The sequence below is a fragment of the Triplophysa rosa genome, linkage group LG14 (genome assembly GCF_024868665.1).
Source record: "Triplophysa rosa linkage group LG14, Trosa_1v2, whole genome shotgun sequence".
Lineage (NCBI taxonomy): Eukaryota > Metazoa > Chordata > Actinopteri > Cypriniformes > Nemacheilidae > Triplophysa > Triplophysa rosa.
The window spans coordinates 20,179,546-20,202,420 of NC_079903.1; the positions used below are offsets into that span (position 1 = coordinate 20,179,546).

The window sequence follows — 22,875 nt, forward strand, 5'->3', positions numbered from 1 at the left end:
TATTTTTGGGTGACTTTTTGCTTTAGGAAATGTAATGTTTGCCTGTGTGCACATCACAGCTATGATGCTGACGTAGGTACTTGTAAGAGAACAAACCTCAATGATGTTTTGGACTGTAGATTTGACTTTTTTCATCCAACATTTTAGTCACTTAGAAAGGTAACAAAACTTTGTTGCAGACTTCACAAATTTAATGCAGTATATTAGACTTAATATTTACTTTCATAGCAAAAGCTGAAACCACAAACAAACCCCCAGAATGAACTTTGCGTCGTTGTTCTTTCACTGTAATGTCAGACAGGCAATACATGCATAACATCTCTGTCATGTTCAGAATAGCGTAGTACAGCTTCCCATGCTATATTTGCAGTATTTAGTATGGCGTTACACAAGATCGTATTAAAACAATTAAATAATTGTTTAACACGGCTTTGTCAAGATAACACAACACTTGTGAAAACATGAAGTAGAGACAAAAATGCAATTTATCATGCCTTCTGTTGAAATGCTATGGAAAACAAAAATAGCCGGGGATGTGTCGGTATTCCATTCCAAACACAGCCCTGTTCATCTGGCTTTACATAGCAGCAAGTATGCAAGGTTTAAATCTTCAACATGCATCGTTGTGTATCATGTTCAGGATGACTTATGGATGGCCGGCATTACTGACACGCTGTCATTTTTGAAGTACACACAAAGAAAGCTCATCTTCTGTTAGGAAGGGCTCAGCCGTTCTCCATCTGTTTCAGGGTGTTTGTGGAGATTGACTGGGGCCAGAGGTACAGAGACTACGCTCATTGTTCGGCCCTCCAGACTGAGGGCCCCTGAGCAGGAAGGGCCGCAGCCTCCCAGAGGAGCTCTCTCGCTCTTTGGCGTTCTCTCTCTCCTGGGCTGCCCCTGACCCCCACAGCCAGGGGAGACCCACGGATCTGTTTCACAGCTGACAGAGGCCTTCCTCTCCAGGCACGCTTTTGTTTTTGTAAAGCCCTTCGCCGTCCCCAGATGGGACTCGCGGGAATGGACGTTTCGGTTGAAGCCGTGATGCGAATTCTAAGTTTGAAATATGAGGCCTGGCGTCTGATGTCTGAAACATTCGCGCTTCGACCTCGTCTCTCAGATAACGTGAAATGACAGGGAATTACAGTTTCCTCGTGTCGGTACGCTGGCGTTAAGCTGATTTTTCTCTCGTGCGCGATTTTTGGTTGTCAGATTGTAGGATACGAAAGATATTGGTGTAAAAGCCGAGCCAGATTGTGGGACGTCAGCGGTCAGGATATACAGCTAAGACTTTGGTCACAATTGACAGCGTTGACCGGGAGATTTACGTGATTAGTCGTTTCGTGTTCAGAGCTTATTGACATGTGAAATTGAAATGAGTGAAAAAAAAAAAGAGTGTGTGCTTGACTTGCGCTTAAATAACAATTTATTTGCATCGTGTATAATATAAACAAGCTAATAGTAACGTTTTTAAATGAAAGTGTCTTCAATTGCTTTTCATTTCTTTTTATTTAGAGTAAATGCCGTCGGAGGAGCTGTGACCCAAAATTTCAGACAGAATCAGAATTAAACTTCATTGGTTTTGTTCAAATAAAATCAGCAAAAATCGTACGCCTCACGTCTCCCTTTAGATGCGACTTGACAGAAAAAATGCACGTCAACTTCTCCGCTCGCTAACATTTGAAAAGATTCACACCCTGCTTTTTATGACTCGCATTCAGGTGTCCCTGACAGAAGCCCACATGCACACCTTGTTCTTATCACGGCCAATAAATCCCTCTAAATGGCCCGCTAATCACCCATAAACGGTGCTACAAATGGGCCGCGGCCCTCCGCGGCGCACTCGTCTTATCTCGGCTCAAATACTGCTATCAGCGTTCCAGCTGAGGCATTTTAAAGAGAGGATGAAGATGCAGAGCTGCCCTGCGCTGTGAGTCACGCTTGCCTTTCTTTCTCATGTGGGCCGGAGGGCATGTTAGGGAGGAGAGGGGAATTTTCATCTTTATTGCAGCGTTTGAAATAGTTTGGGCATCTTCACATACACGTGGACAGAAAAATGCATTCACGTCTCCTTTTACTGTATATCCTTATCTCGGAGTCTTGATAAGATACAGTGTGCCAGATTTTACTGCACACACAGACGGGGTAAAGCAGGGCAGTTGTACATGCCATGTTCATGACACACTGTCCTTAGGTAACTTTACTTTAAAAGTGACGTCACATTCATGCATTTAACATGGATGATGTGATTTGTTTTTCCAGAGGAAACCGAACGCTCGGCTGGAAGCTGATAGGATCCATCAGGGATCGATTGGATCCTGGATTGTTTACAAGTGTTATAGGATTATACAGTATTACATGACTCGCTCTACCATTTATGCATGAATGATAGCTCGTATCATATGGTCTGTTGAGCACAGACGTGTGCTTTTCAAAACCATCATTGGTTCAGTTTTGCCTGGTAGATGGAAAACTGGCGAGAGCAAAACATCGTTATATATATATATATATAAATAAGAGTAATATATATTTATACTTTATACATAATGTTAATTATATTTAAGGATACATTTATATATGTATTTTCATTTGAATTTTGGGGAGAAATATTGCAAAGATTGGAACAATAATGATAATTTTAACTAAACGCATACCTATTGGGCCGATAGACGATGCCCCATCGTCCATCACCGATGACAGACATCGTGATTCTAACTAATGTTTCACTTTCATCCGTGACTTCATCGCTGCTCTGTGCCGCGGGCCGCAGTCGCGTTGTTGTAACAAATATGAACAAGGCTACAAAGGGCATAAAACCTCACACTGTACAGATCAGACAGCGCTGTTTAACGAGGACGTGCAGTTTGCGCAGATCGCATTGTATAAGGAAGACTCGCTGAGTCCTCTTTTATTGAGTATAACAGCAGAATAACAATACAATCAAGCCTCACTTTATAACTTAAAGCAATCGTACGATGCCAATTTGGTAGACGTCGCCCAACCTTAATACCTATAAAATAGTAAATTCAGAAAAACTGAATATTATTATGAAATGGTCTCTTAATTTTTTTCTGCAGCTTTGAATTATTTAAACACAAGCATCTATTGTGGAACCGATTAATCGTGATTAATCGTGAAGTTGGTGCGACCAACTGAGAAAGTGGGTCGCACCAGTGCGACCAGTGGGAAAAATTAGTCTAGAGCCCTGCCACCTTACTTGCGTATACATTTGGGGGCGGTCTTAGTCCAATCATACCAAGAACTGATGTAGATTTGTGGGGGTGTGGTTACACGAGGCGTTTCAGGCAGGTCTGGGTGAGCATTCGCTTTTAGATAGAACGCATCTTTTGTTCCGACACTTTAATTTTTGCAATTTTACGTGTCTAAAACATGCATGGGCAACAGAGAAACACGTATTCGCGCCATATGACCCCTTTAATTTATTTAATAAAAACTTTGATTTATTTTGTATTAATTATATTTTTAATTATGCCGTCTTTGCATCCCTTTCTATCCTTCTTTCTCTCTTTCTCTTTCTCTCTCTGAATGTCACATACACATCACAAACAGTACATACTCTCTAATCTCTCACTCTGTGACCTTGGTTTCCTCAGGCGTTTGGTTTGGTGTCTGGTCGTAACGCTCTTCCTATGGCAGGACCTCATCTCATCATTGATGAGGACCTACTGAGAACACCTCATTTCCATCTGAAGTTAATGCAGCCACTCAAGCTGAACTTATTAAATCGGTCCCCCCCTCTCTCTTTCTCTCTCTCTGTGTGGAATAAATGAAGTCAACTGCACTGTAGGTTGTAATGTAATTGCACTGTGGAGGAATATAGCTGAGAGCTGTGTAGGTTAACATGACTGAGAGATGTGTGAGTTTTTTTAATTGCAAAGGCAGAGCCGAGTGAAAGCGCACCGCTGGTTCCTCTCCGTTCCTTCCAGGCAGCTTAATAAACACTCACACATTATTCCAGAAGACCAAGATTTGACTATTATAGATCGAGACAAAATGAGAGTTTTTCCATCTTCAGGCAGCAGTGAATGTAATAGAAGACGATAAGTAATATTGGAAAAAGTTACAAAATTAAAAATTGAGATTGAATTTGTAATATTTTGAAGGCAGCATAGTTAAAATTAAAATGATTTCAGTCAGTGTGTGAATATCGTTTTTTCGCATGCTAAACAAAGTATGCAAAGAAATAAATGGAATAAGGTAATATTATTCAGATTTGGCCTGTTGCACAACTATTTCACATCGCGAGTAAGAACCACGCAATATGTCTCGCTGCCCCGAGGCCTTGACATTTACTAGGGAGGGATGTTGAAATTCAATAAATATATCGGCACATTCGATTGGTGTCACAGAATGACAGCCGAGATCAACTCGGTAAACTTTCACCTTGGCTGGAAAATATACCAGATATATTTGTTTACAAAGATGAACTTGTTTGACAGCATTCTTGTGTTTTAAATCAGCGGGGGATTTTCAGGCCGGTCCAAGATTTTCTCACTTTCTCTCTCTTTAATGACCTCCATGGTGATTCTCCAGTGTCTTTCACAGCCTGTGAGGAAATATCGAGTGAGTGAAGGATAGTGAGAGCAGGAAAGTGCAGATATGGCCATTGGCCTCACATATTAAGTGTTCTTTATGTGCATGTATGTTGTATGTTTGTGTGTGTGTGTGTCAGTCTGAGAGAAGAAAAATGATTCTTGCCCGAGGCGGCAATCGATCAGATCTCAGATGCAGAATTCCCAGCGTCCCTCCGCTGAGCTGATTAGCTCATCTCATATTCTGAGAGAACAGGAAAGAACACAGGAGGAAAGAGGATCGAAAAAAAGAGAGAGAAGACCAAAGGCACTGGACGAGCAGAACGCAGGCAGATGTGAAAATAAACAAACAGATGAAGATGACTGAAACGCAGATGATTTTTATTTAGATGTTAGTCTGTGATTTAGCCATGAAGAAAGAGTGGGATGCTTTTTTCTTTTCCTTGCAACACCCTAGCAACCACCCAGTGTGCCTTAGAAACGGCACCGAAATGCAGCCAATCAAAACACCTTAGCGACCACTTTTTTTAGTTATGAAAACATTTTGTTTCTGTAAAATAATCTTTTTTGTTTTTTAAACCACCTAGTAACCGCTCTATATGGTACAAAATGGAGGAATTAATTTAGTTCGAAGGGACAGTTCACCTAAAAAAATGAAAATTCTGTCATCGTTTACTCACCTTCGAGTTGTTACAAATCTGTATACATTTCTTTGTTCTGATGAACACAGAGAAAGATATTTGGAAGAATGCTTATAACCAAACAGATTTTGACTCCCGTAGTAGGAACAATTACTTTATCTTTTTTTTTGTTCTGTTGAACACAAAAGAAGACATTTTGAAGAATGTAGGAAGGCAAACAGTTCTGGGCACTTTTGACTACCATTGTATTTTGGGAGTCAATGGGGGGCAAAATCTGTCTGGTTATAAGCATTCTTCCAAATATCTTTCTCTGTGTTTATACGGATTTGGAACAACTCGAAGGTGAGTAAATGATGACAGATTTTTCATTTTTGGGTGAAGTATCCCTTTAATCATGGTAAAAATATGTATATATTTTTTGTCTTCCTAGTTGTTGTCTTTTTGTATATATTACCTCAATGTCAAAGTAAAAAAAATACAAAATAATACAGTATATACTTTTAAAATTACAATTCTTTTAGATTTCTTTATAAAATTCATTCACAAAAGGCAAGGGGTGTTCATTAAAGGGGTGATATGACAGGGCTAAAACGAATATTAGTTTGTTTTAGATTTTTTTTCTGCAGCTTTGAATTATTTAAACACTAGCATTTATTGTGGAACCGATTAATCATGATTAATCAATTCGAAAGCACTCATTTCTTTCTTAAAGGGGTCATATGACAGGGCTAAAACTAATATTATGGTTTGTTTTAGATGTAATGCAATGTGTATACACTATTTAAGGTTCAAAAACGCTGTATTTTACACGAACCGTGCTTGTTTGTATCTCCTTTTTGCCCCGCCTCTCTGATACCAGTGAAGCCAGTTAACCAGTGCGTAGTGATTGGTGGAATACTGCAAGCGTGTGAGGGAAATGTAACGCCTCTTACCATATTTGGAACATCAGGTTCCTCTTCAATTGTACTGACAGGTACGCCCACCTTACTTGAGTATACATTTGGGCGTTCTTAGTCAAATCATACCATGAACTGAGGTAGATTTGTGGGGGTGTGGTTACACAAGGCGTTTCAGGCAGGTCATTTTCTTTTAGATAGAACGCATCTTTTGTTCCGACACTTTAATTTTTGCAATTTTACGTGTCTAATACATACTGTACATGGGCAACTTATAACACACCGAAGACACAGAAAAACACGTATTCGCGCCATATGAACCCTTTAAAGGAACATGCATTAGTTATTTATTCATACAATTATTTATTTCGTTTTCATTCTATCTTTCCTTCTTTGCATTTCTACCTCGCTCACATTGTACATTTTAACGATACACCGCAGTGAAGTGTGCTACCGCTCCCAGCAGTACGTCTCAAACCAGCCGATGGGATACCGCGTTCCACCGCATAAAAATATAAATAAAAGAAGTGCAGGTCTAAGAGCAGGACGGCCTTCTGCATTTCAAAGTGCATTGGGAACATTTCATGCAGCAAGGTCTGTGAGGTTGTGAGTGGACTCGTGAGCGTTTCAGAAAGGGGAGGTGGTGGAGGAGGGGTTCACCTCCGCTCTGGGTACTTCTATAATGCTCAGTGTATGCATTTAATATAGATGAAGTCCCGATTCAACAGGATCGATGAGCTGAAACTGAACAGGTTATACTTTTGTTCCAGCCGGTAGAGATTACTTGTCCATTTTTACTCTTTATTAAAAAAAAATCTGTCTGTTATTAACAGCTTTGTTGAATCAAATTTTGATCTGTGTATTTATTTAGACAATATTAGGTCATTTCCATACCCCAAAAACAGTACCGCTTTATGTTTGTTGTAGAAAACTGCTGGTGCTGTATTGTCCTGTGCGCCTGCAGTGCGTTTGCATGCATCGGGAAGCACGGCTCATTATCTTCCCATTACATATTTACACGTACTGTAAACACGAGAGCCAGCGGTTCTGCTCCGCAAGATGCAAATCAATGAATTCATTACCGCGCACAAACTCCGGTTGATGTTAAGGATGATCTAATGCTCGCCGACGCAGGCTCCCTCAGCAGAAGGGCCGGAGGGAGGGTTAGACGGATGGGAGCAAGAGGGGGTGGGGTGGAGAGCAGGAACGCTCTGGGGGTGGGCTGGATGAATGAATTTTGACCCTGCACTGCCAATTAATCCTGGCTCTTTTTAATTGGGCCTGAATGGACTCCAAAGAGCAGTGTTGAGACACACACACACATTGTATTGTTCCCCCCTAAGCATTAAGGATGCAAACCTCATTTGCATATAAACCAGGTCTTGTGGATTCAGTTTACTGGTTTCTGAACACAAGCAACGACTTAAGCCCAAAAAGCAGATTGCCTGTCTCCAATTTTGGCATCTTTTTATTTCCCCATGCAGTGAATATACTTGCTTTAAGATTTCCACCCTTTGAACGCACGCACGTACGTACGCACGCAGTCATCCACGGAGGTGTCTGATCTGTGTGTCTCTCTCTCAGTCTCGCTGAGTCTCGTAAGGCCTCTTATCTCCCTTCCCCTCCAAACACCCCCCCATCCCCAACTTTACAGCCCTTTCATTTTAGCCTCTTTGATCAGGGAGGTAGCGCGAGGCCGAAATGACAGTGGATCGGTTTAAGCACAGGCCTGCTGCAGTCCAAAGAACACAGAGATTTCAGTAATGTAGGGTTTTATTCTCTCTTGGAGATGTTTTGTGTGCGTTAAAGCCACGCCAGTCTGATGTTAAAAGCCACCAACACCTGCGTAAGGAATTACACAGAAATATCAAGAAATGGCTTACGTGGAAAATTAATCAGACTGGGAGATTGGAACCAGAAATGGGATGTCATGTGTCCCATTGCGCCTCCAGCTGATGACATCACAACCCTTTAGTGAATAAAACTATATAATAAAATATTTTTTATTTTATACCTTTATTTGAATAGGGACAATACAATAGACACGATTCCAGTCAAAGAGGAGAAAAAATGCATTGCACGTGGAGATTATAGCAAGGGCTAATTTGTATTGAATTTGCATTAAGATACAAAACAGAATCTCATCCGACCTGAGGAATATTGGAAAATTGATCTGATCGTCATTAATGTTACTTGAATATTGATCCTGTGCCTTCATCAGCTCAGCTTTTTTAAGCCATCATTTGAAACTTAAACCTGTATATCAATCCTTTATAATTCTGTGTCCTGCTCTAAAACTGCTCGGTTATGAAGCGAGTTCAGTTTTTTAGGATAGCATGAATGAACGAAACGAATTTCTTAGTAGATTTATTTGTTTTTGTGTATGAATACTTTCACCATTCTTGAGTCAAGATACATACTTGAGAACCAAAATGGCGTAATATATTGGCAGATTTTTTTTCTTTTCTGAGCATGAACTTAATTTTAATAGGCTTCTTTTTTCAAGAAACATAATGTATATTGAATCGCGGTATCGCTACAACCCAATTCTCTTAATTGGCTCTCACTAATCTTCTTTTCCCAGGATCCCGTCTGCGGCAGGAAGACTCCGCGCCCCGCATCGTAGAACACCCCTCCGATCTGATCGTATCCAAAGGCGAGCCCGCCACCCTAAACTGCAAGGCGGAGGGCCGGCCCACCCCCACCGTGGAGTGGTACAAGGATGGAGAAAGAGTGGAAACGGACCGGGACAACCCTCGATCGCACCGCATGCTCCTGCCCACCGGCTCGCTCTTCTTCCTGCGTATAGTGCACGGCCGTCGCAGCAAACCCGATGAAGGCTCCTACGTCTGTGTGGCCCGGAACTACCTGGGAGAAGCGGTTAGCCACAACGCCTCTCTGGAAGTAGCAAGTAAGTGCATGTGGCGTGTTCTATCACGCTGGGTTCTTGCAGGTTATGGTGCGATATTTGAACCAAAAGGTTTTTGGTGGATGGTGGTAGATGCACAATCTTACAGTACGTGGCCAAATGCATGGCGACACACCCTTGTAATAAAAGGGTTTGGCTGTTTTTATAATGTGCAAATTGATTGTTTTGTGTTTTATTAATGAAACGAGTATTTATTGATTATTTTTGAATGAACTAACTCTTAACAAGTTTTTATTTATGTCTATGATTTTATATAAAATTATTACACAAATATGAAAGTCCAGATGCTCAGTTGAATCGTCCTCCAAGAGCAGTTGAAAGCCGGCCAGTCTTAATTTGCCTCTGTGTTTGTGACTCCCGTGGCCCTGAACCGCGTACGAGAAAGCCCGTATCCCCTCCAGCTGAATAGAAGGAGTTTCCAGTTTCCTCCTGGGTCTCTGGTCTCAATGGGCTCAGTGGGTCGGATAATCTCGCTGGAGATGGCAGGATGTAACTGTGCCACTGGACCTGATGAAGAAACCGGGCCAGACGTTGCTGGCCTGTGGAGTAGAGACAAAATAAGATCTCTGTAGGTGGTCGTAGGCATTAAAACCAGTAAATGACCTCCGAAAGTTTGCCAATGACCGGTTTATGATGTTTACAGTAGAGATGACAAGATAGCTGTTCTTTGTATTCGTCATCGAGGTGCGCTGAACCACCCTTGCTCGTCTGGCATTCATTGTTGTTTTATTACCCATTTCAATGAGTTCAAGTAGTTCATAAGGGAGTCTTATGATGTTTTGTGTGTAATTTCACAGCGAATGCTTTAGTTGGGGGTATTGCCAAAAACTTGTGGTTTTAAGTTATTCTTCTTGGCCGTGGACATGATATGCATTACATACCGCCCCTCTTTAAGCTTGAAAGGACTGATCTCGGATATCAACCACTTTTGAAGTATGCCTAGGAGCTGTCACCAACCCTCTTGTTGTAATCTAATCGAGTCAGTGGAACCTGAAGGGGGGGCTGGAGACGGTCATGTCATGCGTACCAATGTGTCTCGCTCACTTGTAAGACTCACGTCTGCTAGCCTGAAAATGTGCATCTTGCATATACTGTAAGAACAATACGTAAACATTAAAACAACAAATATATTTTTCTGACCCAATTTGTTTAGTTTTATGCTTGAAGCAAGCTTGTTTTTTTACTTTTTATTTTTATCCTTTTGCTTTTAAACGTATTTAGTCTTGGTTACGATTACATATTTTTACTGGAAAATAACACAAAAATAATGATTTAGAAAACCGTAAGATGCTAGGGATGCACGAAAAGTGATGTGGGATAACTTGCTAAGTAATGCAATATACATTACAGTATGTGATCAATAATGGTTAAAATTTGTAAAATCAATTTAAATGATTAGGGATGTAACAATATCATAATCTCACTGTAAGATAATACCTTGGTATAAAGTCCATGGTACGATATTTATTGCAATATTTAAAATGACAAATGATGACTTGGAAACGTGCCATAAGCATCCTCTTTTCTTTATCCTCTAATCATAACGGTTGCTTAGAGGTATGAGTTATAGTATGAGATGGGTCAAATGACCTAATAATCCCTGTTATAAAATAAAATAATTGCACCAGATGGACCTTGCCAAAGGTAACATCTATTATTTTTTCTAACATTCTCTATGTAAGGCCCTTTCGATTCATACAGTCATGTGACCACGATAATATTGAGACAATCTTGCTATTGCGATAGCACGATATCGATAATCTTGTTACATCCCTATAAATTATAGTAAAATATATTTATAAACTAAGAATCATATAATTGTAAAGAAAACATCATTACAACTTCTGAAAGTGAACAGCCATATTTTACTGTTGCAGAACATAAAAAAATCAATCTGACAGGATTATTGTCAAATTTTGTGTTATGCACATTTGCGATATTTCGATAATTTTGATATATCGTACAGTGCTAGTAGATGCGCAGATGTGAGATTTTCCTTAATGTTAAAACACAATAGCTACTTTTGTTACTATTGTAGAACCTATGTGCATTTTCATAAGGATAGAGAGCTGTTTATTAGTCAAAAAGAGAAAATTCTGTTTAGAAATATATGCGTGTAAAAGCGGAGGCTGACATACTGGGTGCGTTTGTGCTGTAGTAGTTTTTGTGAAGGAATGAAAACAAGAGGCTTGGCAAGACCACGGCTTGGCCCGGCATGAGGAAAAGCTCAGGCCGTTTGGCCGCAGCCTTCGGGCTGGTTTTTCTGAATAAGCTTCAAACAGGACCATAATGACACAGTGGCAAAGCCCTCCCCCCAACCCTGTCGCCATACATGTAATTACCCTGTTCAGGCAACCATGATGGAGCCATGTGACAGGAAGGTAGTAGTTCCTGTCTAAACTCTCTTTTTCCGTCCAAAACTAGACAGTCAGTGACAGGGCCAGAGGTGCAATAGAAATCTATCACGTCTCGGATATCAACACCCACCTACGTATTCTCCCTGACATTAGGAATGTCAATTTCGCTACTGCCAAGAAAACCGCCGAAAAGGAAGTTAAGACCTCAAAATATATTTGTTCTGCCTAGCCCGCTCTTACAAGAATCCCGTTTGAACGCTGTGTACACAATCTTTTCTTTTTCTAATGTTGTTTTAATAATCTCGCTTTTACAATCGCCCGACACCCAACTAACCGTAAATCTAATCCAACTTTCAACAAGCCGTGTTTTGCCAAGCAATGACGCTTAGCGCAGATCTGTTTTGGGTTTATTATTAACTTAACGTACAGTAGGAGCTCTGTGCTGTTCGGCGAGGTCCATCCGGGCGTTCGGTTTCGCTTTATGCGCTCCCAGTGTACGTCCCAGAGGTTGGATTTTTGTCCCTTTTGTAAAAATCTTGGAGGCTTATAATGCTTTATATGTCATGTTTTGTTGAAATATAATGGAACAAAGGCTTAGTAAGGGAAGAATAGAAGGACAGAGACAGTGCTAGCTGGTTTTATCTATAAGAGCTCACTGTTCACCCGATGGCCTCGGGCCACACGTTGCGTCATGCCACAGTATCAGGCTGCGTTTTGAGAATGACAGACGTGCGTGTTGCAGATTTCTCCTCTCTTAAAACAGCTGTAAAAATCGGGATCAAAGAAAAAGGAATTTTAAGACCCGTATAAATGACAATGTAAGATTGTTGGGAGATGATGGATGGTAATATCCGTATTTACAGTTATGGCGTTTGACAGCATGAAACAGTCGATTAGTTGGGATTAGAGCTGTGATAAAAGATAAACTTTCTATGAACCTCTCTCTTCTTACGTGCATTACTCCTTAAAAGTCTATTTTTGCCTTTATTAGCGTTCCAAATAACTTCACCATTTGATGCTTGTTTGACCGTATTCAAACCTCCTCCTTATCATTATAGATTTTCTTTGTTCCTGTCGAGCACCAGTTTGCTTTCCACTGTTTGCTCAAAGACTATTTGCGTTTCATTGAGTTATCATACGGGAGAGCCACATTATAGCTGGGTCCCTGGAGGGCTCTTCATTGCTTTTTTCATTTTTTTTAACAGAATCATAATGTCCCTCGATCAGCTATAAACCCTTTTCATAGTTTGATTGATTGATTTATTTATTCGTATGTCTTCTTTAGAGAAAACCGTCAGAAACACATAGGTGCCCATTTTTGGGGTAACCAAAGTAATGTCATTTCCCCTGATAATCGTTGAAGTAAATGAGCCATTTTTAGGGTGTATTCCCAGCCCATGAAATCTAGTCAGACAGGGTTCCTTACATCTGCTTCTGGGTTATCAGTCTGAGCAATTGTCACAAACCGTCCCTCTTTAATTGTCCGGTGGGTATGTTTTTTCCTTGCAGATGCCCAGAAATTACAAGGAAAACTAATCTGCGATGTTTAATTACAGATCTGGAGGTAGTTACTGACATATTCTCGGGGATAGACAGAAATAAAGATGACACCAAAGAGATAAGTGTAGGTTCTTCTTGGTTTTCCCATGTTATCGTGCTCTTTGGAGAGTCGTACTAGCGAAGAGAAAGTTCTTGATTTGGGTTTAACCTGATCGGCTTTAATATGGTTAACTGCTCCAGCCACAAAACCATGCGTAGTCAGTAGTGTGATCACTTCCAGGCATCTGAAGTCACAGGGATGAGCCGCTCTAGAGTTGGATGGGATCTGTGCTCAATTAAGAAAGTAGCATCCCAGCTTGGGTCAGAAGATCAGAAATGGTCAGGAACCCAGCCATCTGTGACTTTGTTCCGCTTTTGTGGAAGACAACAGTCTCCAACTGCTAAGATCATGGATGAGGGGAGATGGACGAATGGAAGCGGGGTCAGAAAGTTCACTGTAGTAATGAGTAGAGGAGATAACAAGAAGGATGGATGACAACTTGAAGATGGGTAACCGCGTGAGAGTAATGGGTCTGGACAGTTAGGGTGATGGGGGGGACGCATACGTCGTCAGTCGAGTGTGACCGTGCTGTCCGCCTCTATCTGTTTTTAAGAGTACCGTGTGAAAGACTAAAGAACTTCCTTGACTACTTCTAATAACAAGTCGAAACGTAGTTTTACCAGTTTTAGTTTTGATTTGAATGAACAGCATAGATGTGTGGATTTGAGGATTATACAGTTTTCCAATGCAAATAAACATGTAAGGGTGATTTGCATACTGGTTTGTGTGTTTTTATGATAGTGTTGGTTAAAACAGTTGGACCTTATAATGTTTTTAAAGGCATAGTTCAGAATAAAAATTCTGTCATTTTATTGACTATTCGGTTGCCAGAGTTCTTTAAAATGTCTTCTTTTGTGTTCTCCAGAAGAAAGAAAGTCATACAAGTTTGAAATGACTTGTGGTTGAGTACATGATGAAAGACTGTTTTGGCAGTGAATTGCTACACATTAAGACCATTTTTAAGTGTACCTATCGCTCTTTTTTTATAAGCGATGGCCCTTATCTTATTTGCACAGGTGTGACTAAAGCAACGATAAGAAATGCAACAGTCGCAAAGTAAAACAATGAGTTCGCTACACAAGCTATTTGAGGAAACGAAGACACATAATTTGAACAGATGGCAAATTTCGATCTTCCGTGGGCAGGCCTTACACAAAATGAAGGACAGGTACTGTAGGTAGATCATCTCGGTTGTAATTAGAGGGCCCTCACCATGACCAAACATTTCAGACTTGCTTTGATCCCAGGAAACGCGCTCCATCCTCAGACAGGTGGAGATAAGTCGCGCGGGGAGCTTGGCTAGATTTCATCTGAGGTCATTTTATAGCCTGCGGTTCGCATACGCAAAGTAAATCCCCCTGGAACCAGGTGGCTTAGCGCAAACCGTCCCTTACCCTGAAGCACGCACCCTAATTTATCAAATTGTGCTTGAAAAAAACAAGCATTTAATTCCTATCAAAGCCTCTTTCTGGGAAATTCAAGGATGTCTTTATAGGGGTGTATTAAGAGTTCTGTCCTTCAACAGTTCAGCGTGCTCTCGCATATCTGCTGCGGCCTTGTTGAAAAAAAACACACTCGATATAACAAGACTCATCCTGTCTCGCCGAGCATTCTGCCCCACCTGGGCCCCGTACCCGGCGTCTTGATAAACGTAGCCAAAACTATTTGGTCCTGTAGATACGACCCGTGCGATCCAGAGTGATTTCCTGTTGGCTGAACTCCATTTGCGATAAACACGGCCGATTGTACGGCCCCTCTCAGTCGGAGGCCCAGATAGGAAGAGTCTCTCCGAGGCTAATCTTCCCTCTCATGTGAAGGGCCGAAGTATTAGTCCTGCTGCAGTCTCTAATCCTCCACTTTTGATTCGAGAGCCTCCCGTGGCCTTTGGGATTCAGGAGAAACGTGTTTTTTTGCTTATTTTTTTTCTCGACGCCGCTGTGCCGCTCTGCTAAACGCAAGAGTTTATTAAAGCAAGGTTAAGCCATCGCTCGAAGCCTTTCAATCAACTGCTGGAGGATTAAGACGTTTGAAAGATTGGAAATATCTGAGATTTGAGGCAACAGTATTTTCGGTGTTTAAAAACTGAGATTGTACGAGTGTCATATATTTTCATCGGAAACTCTTTAACTTGGTAACCTCTTGGGAAGTTTGGGAATAAGTGATGCAACTGGAGCATAACTTTTTTTTTTAAATTTATGCGTCTAGTCTACCGTCCTCATTTGCTGTAGTACAGCAATTTGTTTTATTTTTGGGTTGCAGGAATCGTTTTGCAATACAAATATGCATTTATATATGTATATAATTATAATTCAGATATACAGGTAACGCTTTACAATAAAGTTGTAATTGTAAACCATAGTAAATGCATTTGCTAACATGCCAATAATGTTGTTCAGCATTTATTAGGCTTTGTTAATGTTAGTCAATGCCAATACAACTTGTTAGTTCATTTTGCATTAACTAATGTTAAGATTTACATCTTTTAAATGTAAAAATGTATAAATACTGAAATGAACATAAATTAAGAATAATAAATGCTGTACAAATATTGTTCATTGTTAGTTCATGTTAGCTAATGCATAAAATAATGTAAACAAATACAACAGTAGTGTAAAATGTTTAAAAAAGTGTTAAAGATCATTTAAAATTTTCATTGTCAATTTGTTGCGCAACTCCTGCGCTTACAGAACTTTACAGTAGACTGACAATGAGACAAAAAGTGAACAAAGAAACAAAGACACATGTAAGTTTGGGGGGGGGGTGAGGTAGGGTTGAACCATTGCTCCAGATAGACATCTGAAGAGATGCGTTTGGCTTAGCTTGGCACGACAGCTATGGCGTTAATCCTTCTAGAAAGAACATTACAACATGGCGTGACTCTGACCTTGGAACAGGTTCGAAGTCACAAATCGGTGTAACCATTCGAGAATCGCTATAAACGCGGCCAGAACTCGCGGAGGAACCCCTGAAATGGATCAGCGAGAATTAAACCAATTTCACATTTTACAATATTCGAATCTAGACCTGACATGTCAATCAGATGTTCAGACGAGTGAGGTCACGTACTGAACGTTGACTAGCTATATTTAGTAGTTGTTCTATGTGCACAGTAAGCCTCTCGAGTTTGAGTGGAAGATTAATGGTGTTTGTGTAGGTCGATACATCAGCGAAAATGTTGATTTACAGGTTTGGCGACGTATGTTTACAACCTTTTTATCTCATCCGACTATGTATTGCTGTGCCGGGAAAAGGTTTCTCGCGGCGGCGCCGTGCGGAAACGATGAAATTGTCAAATTGCTGTCAAGAAACAGCTGTAGGAGCAAGACAAGTAGCTTGAAAATGTCAGCGAATCTCACAGCATCTCTTTTGTCGTCCTGCCGTCAGTCCCTCAGAGTTCTGGGTGTGGCCGTGAAACTGTAACATTCCTGTGTAACCCCACACCGCGCCACCATAAAGAACAGACACAAAGAACGTGGATGAAATGATTGAATGGAGGGGAATAAAGAGAAGAGGGCTGTCTGAAAGGGACCTTTGAGGAGGGTTTTGGGGAAGGTTTCTCTGTATCTGCCCGGGGTGACTGGACTGATTTAATTTGAAGAGTGCCTGTGGATCAGGTGACGGCAGTGATTTAAGGGTCAGTGTGTCAGGCTATGAGACAGACACACACACACACACACCCATATAGATGTACACAAACACACAGTACTGTATATACACACACACACACACACACACTCATAGACGTACACAAACACACACACACTTGAACATTCAGACACACACAACCACGTTAACATACAGTATAAACACACACATTTATACACACACACATACATATACATCCCTACATGCACATTTTACACACACAAACACATGTCCAAACAAACATTTATTAAAATCTATGGCAGTACACTGATACGTTGGGTAGTTTTTTGTGATGAGATATTTGCCTCTCTCCTCGACTCTCATCTTCTTTCTTCCCTTTAGAAATTCATACAGTATAGAGCTTCGTGGAACGTGATATTACTGCTGGAACGGAGTCTGTCAGAGCGGCGCAGAAGAGATAAATGTGCTTTAATGCAGTCTGAATGACTCATCAAATGCCTCCAATACAAAGATGTTGTCAAGTTTTAGAATTTACCCAAAACTTTTTAAAAAGTTAGTTCTTGTCTCATGGAAACATTTACCATGGTAACCATAGTTTCCAGCATAATACAGTTATTGTTACTATTATAGAATTATTGACAATGGTTATGAAATAGCTTCATTAATCATTTTATTTAATTATTAATATTATAATATTAATTATTTAATTGCATTATTGCAATTAATGCATTATTGTATTATTGCTCCTGTATGACATACTGTATATCGCTTATTGCTCCTTAAACTCTCAGTAAGTCGCTTTGGATAAAAGCGTCCGCTAAATAACTAAATGTAAATGTAATAATCATTAACAATTTTATAATAATAATTTAAGTAATTAATCTTTTTTATTTATTTTTAAAAACAGAGGTTGCAGATACTAAGCTCTACCACAGTCTGTTGCAGTTAAATCGCATGGTAAATGTTTGTAAGGGTTATTGAGTGCAAACTGAACGGCACAAAAATGCACAAACACCATCTCAAACGCTAATATTGTTTAGAGCTCTTTCACTGCAATGCAGGTTTTTTCAAAGCACGTCCTCGCTTTTCAGCGCAGCTGCGGGTTTGTTGCAGGTGTGTGCACGCGTGTCAATGAACCGCTCCTTTGCCGTGGCCTGTTCTCCCTCATTAGACCTTTTCCAACAGGATTACCGGAGTGCAGAGTCTGCAGGTACTCTTATAAGTTAATTTCACCTGCTGTTCGCAGCCATAATAGCTTATTGATTGGCTGACAGAGATGCACCGTGCCGGGTGGAAGGACGTCCGACGGAGCAGGGAATAAGTTAATCGCAGTTCCAAATCGGGTGGGGAGAATTCAATCAGACGACCCCCGAGGCTTATAAGATCGGTGTAAATTTGTGTCCGACTCATTGTATTGGACCAGACGGCTACCCGAGCGACACGAGTCGAGTTGAAAGCGGTTCTGAGACCCGTAAGGGCGTGTTTGGCATGTTTAATCTGCATTACAATATGTAGACATTACAACATGTTGCCATGTGCTGAGTTTTAGGAGAGGTAATATTTAAAAGAGATGTGAGAACGTGTCATTTTGGTAAACTGAATTGGTTTCTTGTCATTTTTATATATAGTATATAGTGATATACAGTATTTAGCTGTCCACAGTAACACAAAATATACCGAACCTTTCTTCCAATAAGCTCCACATCCTGCTTTCGCATCAACAGCTGGCCAGCTCATCAGTCTTATGCATTTAGTGTGCAAAGACGTGTGTTTGTCTTTTCTCATAGGAGCTGCAGCCCATTAGCTTGACCGGTCACACACACTTTACGCCTCTGTTACCTGGAAACTGCACATCTCCTACGTTATCCGACCGCCCGGCTCAGGGTGCCGTTCACGACGCATTTAACACAGTCGTCCGAGCGGTCGAACACACATCCCTCTTCATCCATCAGACCCCTCGCCCTTTGACCTACGTCATCGCTCGTGGCAACGGCACCCAACGCTGACTTTTCGGTAAGCAGCATGTGCCGCTAACGATCGTTTGGGAAACCTTTCTTCAGCCGCGACGGCCCGTCCTGCATTCGCAAAAGTATGCCGAAACCGCATCCTTCCAGGCTGGCGCTTTCGTTCGGGTCTGGCAAATCTCATGACGTCCACACGTAAACGCTCCGGTGACACTTAGACAAACATTGGGTGATGGTCGAAAGAAAAATGAGGCGAGATAGACACAAACACACAGACCTTGACCATTCACCTCACTTTGGCTGACACGGCAGTCGTTTGGTCCTCTATTATCTTATAGTGATGTCAGGGCCAACGCGAGACGCGACCCCTCCGTCACCCTTCGTGATCCTGTAACCACCCTCTGACCGGTCCACCACAGCACTTGTATACAGAAGACTTCTAAATCAACCAACATGTGGGATATTACCCAGAAACACCTTGGCACGGGGTTCAAAGGCAGTTGCAGGAAGAAAAACAAACAGGAGGACGATAAGAACAGTTGTGTGAAATGCAGATAGACATGTGGATCAGGATTTAGGGAAATTGTTTAAATAGTTTAGCAAAACAGGCAAGGCATGCACAATGTATATGGCTGATATTATGTAGGTTGACTATAAAAAAATTCCCCCAAAAATACTTTTTTTTTCAGCTCGGGTGCCAGATAAACACCTTAAACGAACAGTTTTTTTTAATGTAAAATGACATGTTTTTCCAGGGTTTTTTCTGTAAATTTGCAGTATTTTTCTGTAATTTGACGTTTTCTTGCAGTATTTCAAAAATACATGGAATTTTTTTTTTTTACATTTTATGTGAAAAATCTACAAAAAATAACAGTAAAATTCCGTTTTTACGGTGTTGTGTAAATGTTACTGCTAATGGAACACTTATGTTTATATTTAGTAACACAATTCTATAGATTATTAAAAATCTATATTCTACGTTTATAAAATATCAGGGATGCCAACCTTTAAACAACATTTTTTATCATGTTAAAGCCAACATTGTTGATGCGTTTGCAACCCATTTTTCTTTGGCAATGTGACATTTTTGAGTAAAACAAAGTTAAATATTATATTATATTATATTATGTCATTTAGTCACCCTCATGTTGTTGAAAACCTGTATATAACTTTCCTTCCTCTTACTAACACTAAAGATTTATTTCCTAAATGGTTTTGTGTTCATACAATGCAAGTGAATGGGGACCAGTGTTGTTTGGCAACTTCAAAATAACTTCTTTTGTGTTCTGCAGAAGAAAGGAAGTCATACCGGTGTGGAATGACATGAGTGTCAAATTTATATTTTTGGAATAAACTGTCCCTTTAAGAAAATAAGGACGGTTTTAGATTCCACGTTGACTTAAAAAAACATTCAACTCCCTTTACCTTCCCACAACTCCAAACGTTTGTAGAAAGTAAACTTCTGAGGTGGAAGAGAGAGGCGCACACAGATAAAGTGAGAGCGAGAACCTGAAGCCGAGACGTTGGCTGTGCTTGTATGGTGAAGATAAGAGGACAGGTGGTTTCTCATGTGATGAAAGAAGGTCAGACAGCTGGCAACTCTCAGAACAGTTTGGTCCGGGTGTGTGCGTGTTGAAGAATGTGTATGTTTGTGCGTGTGTTTGTGTGTCTGTCTGTATTTGGTGCTTCTTTGTGGGCCTGCCAGATCAGACAAATCCCAGAAGTCCCATCTTCACAAACTTCTTCTGGCGCTCACCCAGCTAATGCCAGCGACACGAGATCCACATCAGAAAATGTGATTTTAAATGACAGAACATGACTTTCTGCTCTGTTTCTGTTCTCCTGTCTGTCAGCTCACAGTTGTTTGTCATCGGCTGTGTTTGATAGTCCAATGATCTCCCTCACCGCCGCTGTGACGCCAGGGTGCCGTGTTTACCCAATGGCGGTGGCACAAATGGGGCACAAGCGGTTATTTGCTGTCGGCAAACAGGACCCGTCCTCAGCAAGCTCTCCAGATCACAGTGGGATTCACAGACCCTGACTAAACCGCTCACTGAAGGGTCATGCTCCGGCCACAGTCTAAATCCGCAAATAACATCTTGGCTCTGTCTCTCTGTTGGCTCGTAGTTTTCGAAGTTACGTAGATAACAGCTTTTGTTGGTCTTTGGGGCCGTGTTGTGGGGAAGAAATTATTCGAGCGGACGAACCTTAGTTATTTTTGCTTTCTGTATTCAGTTTATGCCTCTCTTTGTTTTTCTTAACATTTTTGAGGTGAAATGTCAGACATAAGTTAATACTTCAAGTTAATACTTAAATGAAGCATAATTGAGACCTCCAGAGCTATAAAAATATATAGGAACCTCTGAGCAGGAAAGTTTTCCTCTGGGTACGCAAAGTGTCTTTGATTTTTCTTCTGGCTCTGATGCAACTTTTGGAAGTACAGAGATTTATCTTGTGGGCCTTGATTTTTTTTTATGGCAACATCAATGGATTCGTCTTCGAACTTGGTGTGCTTTCTTGGCATTGGACTTGGCTGTTTCCCTTCGGTTCAGGAATAGACCTTGTCTCTAACATTGATGTTTTCATCCGGGAGGTCTTGCTCACCTGTCCGCTAGCGTCTGATGTTCCTCGGAAAGTTTGCTTGACGGAACGGTGTGGTCATTTCTCAGTAGCTAACAAATTATAGCAATAACAGAAACATAATTGTTTGCTTTCTCTTGCGCTGCGTTCTTCCATTTCAGATATTGGGCTTTGTATTCACGACCGTGTAAGCCTTCGTCGGTCTCCGTTGTCCGTAATGAATGTTTTGATGAAGGTAATTGCTTGGTCGGGCAGCTGGTAAAATGAATCCCGGCGAGTTAATCTCGAGGGAGTACATTACAATTCAAAATGTTTAAGACCACCATTACGCTCTTTCACAAGCCACTGCACATTTTATGGCATCTTATCTCTGGTAGACAGATATTTACGCAAGGATTCTGCCCACAGACCCTCTGCAGTATTAATTTATTTCATTAGATTATAAGTTTTGATAAGCCGTCAGAGTTAACCGCCCTTGCGTAAATCAATGAGTCTTCATCGCTGGAGAAAAGTGGGCTCGGGTCCGTTCTAGCGTGCTAATGAATTGCATATCAGTGTGAAAACAAGAGGATTTGACTTGCGATTAGAGAGGAAGATTGGTTTCGCTCTTCCAGTGCTTGGCATTCAGAGGCGGCATATTGCTCTTTATCGGCTAGCTGCTCTCCGCTACCGTAATTTATTATTGCTTTTCACACAAACTCCCCAAACACTTACGCTGTGTTAGAGAATCTATGCATTTCATTTCATAAGGGCCAAGATAAGCCTGGGGTATAACCTTTTCTATATTGCGTTTTTGGCGTCTTTTTCCCAACAAGATAAATTAAATACAACGGCTGATAAGTGTAAGCTGTTTATTGCAAAAGATTGCTGTAATTCACCTAATCCTGTATTAGCATAAATCACCTCCAGTAAGGAGGTGTTATGGCACACTGGCTGCCCGTCAAAAGTTGCTCTTGTTGCTGGTGTACTGTGATCAAACCGTACGTAACTTGTAATTGGATGCGGCTGTGCAATCTTTTTTCTTATACAGTAGGAATTTAAGCAATTTTTTTCTCTCTTTTTTGTGTTATTTTTCTAAATAGTTTTTGTCTTGTTTCCCAGTTAAAAAGATATGTATATAATTATGTTTACTGAGAAACAAGTAAATATACTATTTTTTATATTGAATTCTGTATAAATGTATATATTTTAAATAAATAATATTTATTTTTATTTTATAAATTTAAAATTGTCTTTAGTTTTTACAAATTTGTAAAATTTTTCCAAACGGCAATAAATAAATAAATTACACACACATATATATATATATATATATATATATATATATATTGTTGTATATCGATTATACTATTTACTATATATTATTTATTTAATATAATAAATCTTTTATAAAATAAAAAATATATATATTTATTTGACTTATATTTATTTAACGCAAGTACATTTTTTTTCCTTCAGGAAACCACGGCAAGAAGTTAAAAAAAGTTTTTTTTTTTCCAGTGCAGGTCTTTAAAAATACATTAGTCTCATTTGTTTAATTTTGTTTAACTCTCATTCTTTGCACGTCTGTACCCTTAATGTCTGCTTTAGTGTGGTGTCTGAATCTTCAGAAACATTAAGATTCATAACAGGGAGGAAAATGTGAGCAGGGTGGAAGATGCGAGCTCCTCGTTCCAGAGAAAGCAGAACATTTCTGTGGTATAATAACTCGACCTACACAAAAGGGCTTCTGTTCGAGATTCATGTATGGCC

At 40.4% G+C, this 22,875-nt stretch overlaps 1 protein-coding gene across 3 annotated transcripts in view; it reads left to right on the forward strand.

Annotated features, from left to right (window-relative positions):
• Positions 1-22,875, forward strand: part of robo1 (roundabout, axon guidance receptor, homolog 1 (Drosophila)) — a 236,978-nt gene that overhangs the window by 114,832 nt on the left and 99,271 nt on the right. For all 3 annotated transcript variants that reach the window (XM_057350586.1, XM_057350584.1, XM_057350585.1), the window contains exon 4: positions 8,672-8,998. In XM_057350586.1, coding sequence (XP_057206569.1) covers positions 8,672-8,998 — 327 coding nt within the window. The remainder of the gene's footprint in view (positions 1-8,671; positions 8,999-22,875) is intronic.